Source organism: Ranitomeya imitator, chromosome 5 (assembly GCF_032444005.1).
Source record: "Ranitomeya imitator isolate aRanImi1 chromosome 5, aRanImi1.pri, whole genome shotgun sequence".
NCBI classification, from domain to species: Eukaryota; Metazoa; Chordata; class Amphibia; order Anura; family Dendrobatidae; genus Ranitomeya; species Ranitomeya imitator.
In genome coordinates, this window is record NC_091286.1 from 145,423,070 (window position 1) to 145,432,842 (window position 9,773).

At 45.2% G+C, this 9,773-nt stretch overlaps 1 protein-coding gene across 1 annotated transcript in view; it reads right to left on the reverse strand.

Annotated features, from left to right (window-relative positions):
• IGF2R (insulin like growth factor 2 receptor) overlaps positions 1-8,850 on the reverse strand; it is a 249,543-nt gene extending 240,693 nt beyond the window's left edge. The window contains exon 1 of the mRNA XM_069769196.1: positions 8,674-8,850. Within this exon, the coding sequence (XP_069625297.1) occupies positions 8,674-8,768 (95 nt within the window). The 5' untranslated portion in view covers positions 8,769-8,850. The remainder of the gene's footprint in view (positions 1-8,673) is intronic.
• Positions 8,851-9,773: the final 923 nt, after the last annotated feature.

The window sequence follows — 9,773 nt, forward strand, 5'->3', positions numbered from 1 at the left end:
AACTTCTGTGAAGCACTTGGAAGTTCAAAGTCCTCACCACACATCTAGATTAGTTCCTTTGGTGGACTAGTTTCCAAAATGGGGTCATTTCTGGGGGATCTCCAATGTTTAGGCACACAGGGGATCTCCAAACGTGACATCGTGTCCGCTAATGATTGGAGCTAATTTTCCATTTAAAAAGCCAAATGGCGTGCCTTCCCTTCCGAGCCCTGCCGTGCGCCCAAACAGTGGTTTACCCCCACATATGGGGTATCAGCGTACTCAGGACAAACTGGACAACAACATTTGGGGTCCAATTTATCCTATTACCCTTGGCAAAATAGGAAATTCCAGGCTAAAAAATCATTTTTGAGGAAAGAAAAATTATTTTTTATTTTCATGGCTCTGTGTTATAAACTTCTGTGAAGCACCTGGGGGTTTAAAGTGCTCAATATTCATCTAGATAAGTTCCTTGGGGGGTCTAGTTTCCAAAATGGGGTCACTTGTGGGGGAGCTCCAATGTTTAGGCACACAGGGGCTCTCCAAACGCGACATGGTGTCCGCTAACAATTGGAGCTAATTTTCCATTCAAAAAGTCAAATGGCACGCCTTCCCTTCCGAGCCCTGCCGAGTGCCCAAACAGTGGTTTACCCCCACATATGAGGTATCGGCGTACTCGGGAGAAATTGCCCAACAAATTTTATGATCCATTTTATCCTATTGCCCATGTGATAATGAAAAAATTGAGGCGAAAAGAATTTTTTTGTGGAAAAAAAAGTACTTTTTCATTTTTACAGATCAATTTGTGAAGCACCTGGGGGTTCAAAGTGCTCACTATGCATCTAGATAAGTTCCTTGGGGCATCTAGTTTCCAAAATGGGGTCACTTGTGGGGGAGCTCCAATTTTTAGGCACACGGGGGCTCTCCAAACGTGACATGGTGTCCGCTAAAGAGTGGAGCAAATTTTTGATTCAAAAAGTCAAATGGCGCTCCTTCCCTTCCAAGCCCTGCCATGCGCCCAAACAGTGGTTTACTCCCACATATGAGGTATCAGCGTACTCAGGACAAATTGGACAACAACTTACGTGGTTCAGTTTCTCCTTTTACCATTGGGAAAATAAAAAAATTGTTGCTGAAAGATCATTTTTGTGACTAAAAAGTTAAATGTTCATTTTTTCCTTCCATGTTGCTTCTGCTGCTGTGAAGCACCTGAAGGGTTAATAAACTTCTGGAATGTGGTTTTGAATACCTTGAGGGGTGCAGTTTTTAGAATGGTGTCACTTTTGGGTATATTCAGCCATATAGACCCCTCAAACTGACTTCAAATGTGAGGTGGTCCCTAGAAAAATGGTTTTGTAAATTTCGTTGTAAAAATGAGAAATCGCTGGTCAAATTTTAACCCTTATAACTTCCTAGCAAAAAAAAATTTTGTTTCCAAAATTGTGCTGATGTAAAGTAAACATGTGGGAAATGTTATTTATTAACTATTTTGTGTCACATAACTCTCTGGTTTAACAGAATAAAAATTCAAAATGTGAAAATTGCGAAATTTTCAAAATTTTCGCCAAATTTCCGTTTTTATCACAAATAAACGCATAATTTATTGACCTAAATTTACCACTAACATGAAGCCCAATATGTCACGAATAAACAATCTCAGAACCGCTAGGATCCGTTGAAGCGTTCCTGAGTTATTACCTCATAAAGGGACACTGGTCAGAATTGCAAAAAACGGCAAGGTCTTTAAGGTCAAAATAGGCTGGGTCATGAAGGGGTTAAATAAAACTAGTGCTAATAAAATTACTTTGTTTTGATATAACTTCTGGGTAATTTCACAATGCATCGCCGGGAACGGAAGATGGCGGCCGGCGCGAGCGGATCGTCGGACAACGGAGGGTGAGAATAGCAGGTTTTTTGTTTTTTTATTATTTTTAACATTAGATCTTTTTACTATTGATGCCGTATAGGTAGCATCAATAGTAAAAGGTTGGGGACATACAGCAGCGGTTACGGAGAGCGTTACCCGCGGCATAATGCGGTTCGTTACCGCCAGTATTAACCCTGTGTGAGCAGTGACTGGAGGGGAGTATGCGGGCGCCGGGCACTGACTGCGTGGAGTAAGGAGCGGCCATTTTCTTCCGGAATGTGCCCGTCGCTGATTGGTCGTGGCTGTTTTCCCGGAATCAATCAGCGACTTGGATTTCCATGACAGACAGAGGCCGCGACCAATGAATATCCGTGACAGACAGAAAGACGGAAGTGACCCTTAGACAATTATATAGTAGATTAGATTGGCGGTCATTTAGGGTATGTGCACACGTCCGGATTTTTAGCGTTTTTTTTTGCGGAATTTCGCTATAAAAGCGCTATAAATCCGGTAAAAAAAACGCTAACATTATGCATCCTATCTTTTAGAATGCATTCTGCATGTTTTGTGCATATGTTAGCGTTTTTTTTCGCAAAAAAAAACGCATTCCGCAAAAAACGGACATGCTCATTTTTTTTGCGGATTTTTTGCGGATTCCATGACAAAAAGGTCATTCAGGGGAAAAAAAAAAAAAAAAAAAAACGCAAAAAATCCGCAAAAAATCCGCGCAAATTCCGCGAGAAATCCGCGCAGAAAAAAACGCGGATTTCTGGCAGAATTCTCAGGATTTTGTCAGGAAAAAAACCTGATGTGTGCACATACCCTTACTGGTTCTTGTCCCACACAGTATTGTGATTACCGTACATTATATCCCCTGTTCACATAAGGCAAAAGCTGCCGACAATGATAATTTCATGCTGGCATAAAGCAGCCAATCATCAATGAGCGAGTGTTATGATTGTTCATCAGATGATCGCAGGCTTGTTTACGTAAACTAAGTCAGGAAAGAGCGCTCCTGAAAATGCTCGCTCACCGATTCAGCTCATTTAAATGTGCGATTATGTATGTCTTACTTTCATTACAGTGTGCTGAGCCATGTATCTAATCCCAGCACGAGATACAATCCGTGGAGCTAGTCCTGGAGTGTGATACAGTGCGCTGAGCCATGTATCTAATCCCAGCGCAAGGTACAATCCGAGGAACGTGAGACAGTGCACTGAGCATCTAAAACCCGGTGCTCGATAGTGTGCTGAGCCATGTATCTAATCCCAGCACGAGATACAATCCGAGGAACGTGAGACAGTGCGCTGAGCATCTAAACCCGATGCTCGATAGTGTGCTGAGCCATGTATCTAATCCCAGCGCAAGGCAGGGTGGATAAAAATCAATGTTTGTTTTTTTTTAAATTTAAAAAAAAAAAAAAACGGATTTTTTTAATTTAAATCGGATTTTTTTTATTTAAATCGGATTTTTTTCAATAAACTGCTTTTTGAGGAAAATATTTTACCATCCAAAGGTTCTTCCATCATGAGATAAAGCTGAGTTGTTTAACTCAGTAGAATAAAGGCTGTATATGTGTAACATTCACAATGCCATGCTCTTCCAGAGGTTTCTGTAGGATTAGTGGGCAGTTTCTCTCCTATATTATCACACATGCTCGCTTTACTTACGCAGTTCTCAAAACTGAATTTGACTCCGCAGAGGTCCCAGCCTCTTCTTCACGGCAAAAATGTTAGAACATGAACAGAGTTGAGAAAAAGACCTTAATCCTTTTGTTCCACAAACCTATGAATACAGAATCAACCCCTTCAGTGCCAAGTCCAAGAAGTTAGACAATATGTTTCTGATTGTTTGGAGTGGAATAGATCTGCACAACACAAGAAGAATGTGAATCTAAGTGTGAGGAGGAGGAAGGGCATTTGTTGCATCGTTTGCATTTTGCACGCATGCCTGTCTTACCGATAGGCGAAGGAGCTTCATTAAAATATTCCCAAACTGGGTCTCTTTTACGGCCTGCTGCCATTATAAGGAAGGAATGTAATAAACCTCAGATCGTACACACAAACAGATCCAGACTTGTCTGTCTGAGGCTATGCTGCTGTATTGTGCTCAAAGTTTCACTTTCATTTTCTTGTCTGCTTGCCTTTCCTCCTCCTCACACTTAGATTCACATTCTTCTTGTGTTGTGCAGATCTATTCCACTCCAAACAATCAGAAACATATTGTCTAACTCTTGGACTTGGCACTGAAGGGGTTGATTCTGTATTCATAGGTTTGTAGAACAATAGGATTAAGGTATTTTTCTCAACTCTGTTCATGTTGTAACATTTTTGCCGTGAAGAAGAGGCTGGGACCTCTGCGGAGTAAAATTCAGTTAGGTAGAAACTTTGATTTAAATCACTGATTTAAATCAAGCCTTACTGACTAGTGATTTAAATCAGTTAGATTTAAATCAAATCCACCCTGGCGCAAGGTACAATCCAAGGAACGTGAGACAGTGCGCTGAGCCATGTATCTAATCCCAGCACGAGATACAATCCATGGAGCTAGTCCTGGAATGTGATACAGTGCGCTGAGCCATGTATCTAATCCCAGCGCAAGGTACAATCCGAGGAACGCGAGACAGTGCGCTGAGCATCTAAACCCGGTGCTCGATAGTGTGCTGAGCCATGTATCCAATCCTAGCATGAGATACAATCCGAGGAACGTGAGACAGTGCGCTGAGCATCTAAAACCCGGTGCTCGATAGTGTGCTGAGCCATGTATCCAATCCTAGCATGAGATACAATCCGAGGAACGTGAGACAGTGCGCTGAGCATCTAAAACCCGGTGCTCGATAGTGTGCTGAGCCATGTAGCTAATCCCAGCGCAAGGTACAATCCGAGGAACTCGAGACAGTGCGCTGAGCATCTAAAACCCGGTGCTCGATAGTGTGCTAAGCCATGTATCTAATCCTAGCACGAGATACAATCCGAGGAACGTGAGACAGTGCGCTGAGCATCTAAAACCCGTTGCTCGATAGTGTGCTGAGCCATGTATCTAATCCAAGCACGAGATACAATCCGTGGAGCTAGTCCCGGAGTGTGATACAGTACACCGAGTCGAGTATCTAAGCCCGACGGTCAATACAATCCACAGAGCTAATCCCAGCACAAGCGATACAGTGAGTAGCACCATCTGACAGACTCGGCGCCGCAGTCTGTTCTCAGTGACCCTCTACGTGTCAATATCACTTTGCAGTCACCAACAAAATGGCTCCGCACTGTGATCCTAAGCTTCATCCTCTCTAATTATCCTTTTACAAAGCCCCTCCCCACAGAAGGGGAGGAGAGAAGAGATTACAGACCCGCCCATTTACTGCAGTCCTAATGCGAGTTAGTTATACACTAGGATTTCATGGCAAATTTCAGTAGCTGCTCCGCCTAGTGTTTAAAATTAAAACTTTACATTTCATCAATTCTTACAAAAAGATTTTTGGTGGCTACATTTCCTTTAAACATTTATATAACAGACTTGTAGATCACAGTAATCCAAATGAGGTTTCTTCAATGCACCGTAACACCCTCCAGTTCACATATCCAGTGCTGTCCCCGATTTTGATCGTCAGGGCTGGCTTTGTAACCTGGCCAGCTGCTCCTGTGCAGAGGAGACGCAGAAAGTCATTTCTCCAATGTCTGACTTGCCATATATCGGACTGCACTGGGATGACATCTGAGTGCAATCCGATGCTTCACTTGCACCCGCGGACTTGTCATGCTGCCATTAACTCATGATGAATCGGCATTAGAAAATAATCGCAGATCTGAGTTGCCCCATAGAAAAACATCGGGCAGCATGATATGTGATGTTTTATCGTATAGCACTCTATTATACAGTAGCGTGACTCCAGCCTTCACATGAAGCTCAGCAAAAGGCTTAAGTTTGAGAAAACAAAGATGTTCTTAACGACCCATTGCCCCTTCTCAGAGACCCTCACTGACTGGTGGGTGTAAATTATATCTATGCAGCCTATCAGCACTCCTCGGCTCAGTAACACTACCATTTTCTACTGTTATTTTTTTTTTGTCTTAAAGAAGTACCCTAATGCCACAACCTCCCCATCAAGTGGTGAAGGTGATATTAGGACCCCCACATAGGTGCCAAGATGCAAGCACTAATCAGGTGTCGTGCACACAGGTACAAGTGTCCTAAGCACCTCATCTCAAATGCAGAAATTAGCATAAACGATATTCCACTTTTAAAGGGACTGTCCATTACTAGATAGCTTCTTAAAGGGCCACTGTCACCCCCCCCACTGTCACTAAAAGAGCCACCTTGTGCAGCAGTAATGCTGCATTCTAACAAGGTGGCTCTTTTAGTTTTAGGTTCAAGTATACCGCAAATAAAGCGTTTTTATACTTAGCCACAATTCCTGTCTCTAGCCAGGGAGGCGGGTCCTCACTCCCCAGCTCTAACCGCTCCTCTGCTGTCACTCCAATCCTCCTGCGCTTTCGGCACCACCCCCTCAGCGCTGTGTACGTTTCAAAACCGGCGCCTGCGCAGTGTACTGCTGTGCTGCGCAGACGCAGTAAGCTCTGGCTGTCTGACGTCCCAGCCAGGCTTGCAGACTGCGCGGGCATTGCGGGCAGCCACCTTTGGATTCCCAGCCCCGCACTGTGCATAATGCATAACATAATGCGCTGAGGGGGCGGCGCCGAAAGCGCAGGAGGATTGGAGTGACGGCAGAGGAGCGGTTAGAGCTGGGGAGTGAGGACCCGCCTCCCTGGCTAGAGACAGGAATTATGGCCAAGTATAAAAACGCTTTATTTGGGGTATACTTGAACCTAAAACTAAAAGAGCCACCTTGTTAGAATGCAGCATTACTGCTGCACAAGGTGGCTCTTTTAGTTTATAACGGCTGGAGGGGGTGACAGTGGCCCTTTAACAGCATAAACTAAAAAGAATACTTCCCTTCCAAGCCCTCGTCATTCCTTGGATTTCATCCTTACGTCTCTCACCAGAAATACTGCGATAAACAATGTTATAGAACCACGGGACTGATGGAATAATGAAGGCTGCAGCTAATCAGCGGCCATGTGACATTGCTCATGCCAGTATAACGGTGGAGGGACGCTGTCAGTCTAGGAGCAAAGCATAGTTTGTTTTATGCTGCACTCAGAAGGGGTAATGTTACAGTACAGACAGGAAACCTTTTCAGGGAGAAAAAAAAAAAATAAGCCACTGCCATAGAAGTCTGGCATCTGCTTTTTATAGCGAGCTGAGCAGCCCCGGCCAAGAGTCCTATAAATGTGGGAGTACGGTGAAATAGCGGTCCGCAGCCATCTAATGTGTATGGGGGAGTTAGCTCCGCATTCTTTGCTGGAAGCAGTTTTAATATAAAGGTGTGTTACCGGCATAAACATCTATATCACGCCATTATGTACACCTATGTACTGGAAGATTGCTACTTTCTCCTTAACATTGCTAAGAGGAGCATTTTTACCAGGATGTGAAATACGTAGGGCAACCTCTGATGCCAACATTGGTGGCACAACATGAAGATGACACTGCAGTTACTGCACGGGTCCTACTGCCTTACCCCAGCCAGCACCTCATGGGCATCACTAGCCTTACTGCTTCCAATGACTTGGGGCAGGAAACATCTAAAAGTTCTGAGAACAAACAGTCTCCAAGAACTTTCTGTCTTGTGACTAATTGTGACTTATGATTTCACTGTTGAAGAAAAATTGCAGACAATTCTCAGGTTTAAAGAGGAGGCCGCTCACGAATATTCATCACCAATCCTGGAAGTGATAAATGTACGATCGATTGAGGTCTTGAGAAAGGCGTCCACAAGAATGGAGCAGGCAAGACCAATCATCCATACACAGGATGGAGCACGGGACCCCCATTCTCAGGATTGTGGGGTCCTCGCTGAGAAATGACAATAGGTGGGTATATAAATTAGCTGCTGGATAGACACATCCTATATTTTTGTATCCCCCTTATAAATGCCGCCTGGGCTTGGCCAAAAAATTGCCAGACATCTACAGAGGCAACTTGTCTCTCGAAGATCAAAAGGTTTGGATAAATGAAACCTGCACCAAATAAATAAGAGGCCTCCATACATTAGATGTTCGGCCATCCTGCCAAACCCCAAGGCATTGTCCTACAGGCAGACGTCTCTAGCCAGCTCATTATCTCGCCTTGGGTAGTCCTGGGCAGGAGGCCGCCACAAACCATTTCCAGATGTCCTGATAGGGTTAGAACAGAAGGAAATGCCCTCGTGCCCGAGCTCCCGACTCTGAGGAGGCCAAAAAGGTCTCTGTCCAACAAGATGAGGCCAATACCTAAAGTCATGGTTCCTCCAGTCTCCATGTACTCCCACCGGGCCATTAATGGAGCAGCAGAACAGTAGTATCAGGCAATAAGGAAACCTGTAGCCCTCAGCAGCCCCGTCCTAATGGGAACGTCACCTGGGTGAATGCAGTGACCACCCGGAAATAAAGAATGGAATATTGGGGGGAGAGCGGCTGTAGGTGGCATCGGGGGCGCAGACACTGCCCATCTCCCACCACGTTACCATTTATGGTGCTGCCTGGAGCATACGATCCCATGTGTCGGGATCAGCTACAACCACCAACTATAGGACACAACAATCAGTGATGGGTAGAGGTCACACAGTCTGGGGGTCACACATTCTGGGCATCTACCCAGACTGCTCAGCGCCCAATCCACAGCATGAGCCCGGGGCGCCTGCATTGTCGTGTACTGCACAGAGAGGACAAGGCTGCAGAAAGGGGAAGCGGCCCGGCCATCTGTGAGGAGCAGCCACAGGCAGCACTTACCCGCACAGCTCGGCCGGCGTGCTGACAGACTGCCCGGTAACACCGCAGAGGAGCAGCCACACAGCGGCAAGTCCCGACAATCCCGGAGGTGTCATGCTGCGGCCGAATACAGGACGGAGCCCCGGCGCAGTAGTAACAGCAGCAGCTTACAGCAGAGTCATGTGATCGTCACCTGACAGCTCCGCCTACTGCCGGCACATGATCTAGAGGCAGCTCCTCAGCGCCCTCTAGGGGGAGATGAGATTAACGTTTCTGCTTTTTCTTTTAGGTCTTTTTTCTACATCTTTTCGTTTCCGTGATTAAAAAAAAATCGATTGCAAATGTGCTATTTTTGATGTGGAAATTATCAGAAACCCCTTTTTAGTTTAAACAGATTTTTTTTTTACTTTTAGTTGAGAAGTATAAATAATCACTGGCATAAGCAGAAAAAGTGATTAGCTCACCACCATAGAGAAGAAGTGATGTAATACAGTCAGGCCAAGGGCAGACATAACATTGGTGCAGCTGCAGGTGCCCTTAGGGTATGTGCAGACGATCAGTAATTGCTGCGTTCAATAGACGAACATGCTGCGTCCAAAGAGCTGCCACTTCTGGATCGTATGGAGCAGGCGTTAAAGGGGTTTTTAGGCTATTCCCAAAAGTCTGCTGCAAAGGAGTATCTGGGTTATCCGGCATCCAGGGCATGATTTCAGATGGGCCCCTGTTGTGAATTCTGTGGCTGAATTCACTCCTGTGGTCACAAGTGGTACTGCAGCTTCTGAGCTTCCTCCCTCAGGTGTTCTGGTGAGCTCGTTGGCTGCTTTGTTATTTAGCTCCACCTGATTCTGTCTTCCTTGCTCCTTGTCAATGTTCCAGTGTTGGATCTGAGCTTCTGGATCTTTCCTGTGGCCTGCTGCTCTGCTTAGATAAGTGCTTCTTTGCTTTTGTTGCTACTTTTTCTGTCCAGCTTGTTTATTCGTTTTGCTGGAAGCTCTGAGACGCAAAGGGTGTACCGCCGTGCCGTTAGTTCGGCACGGTGGGTCTTTTTGCCCCCTTTGCGTGGTTTTTTGCTTTAGGGTTTTTTGTAGACTGCAAAGTTCTCTTTGCTATCCTCGCTCTAT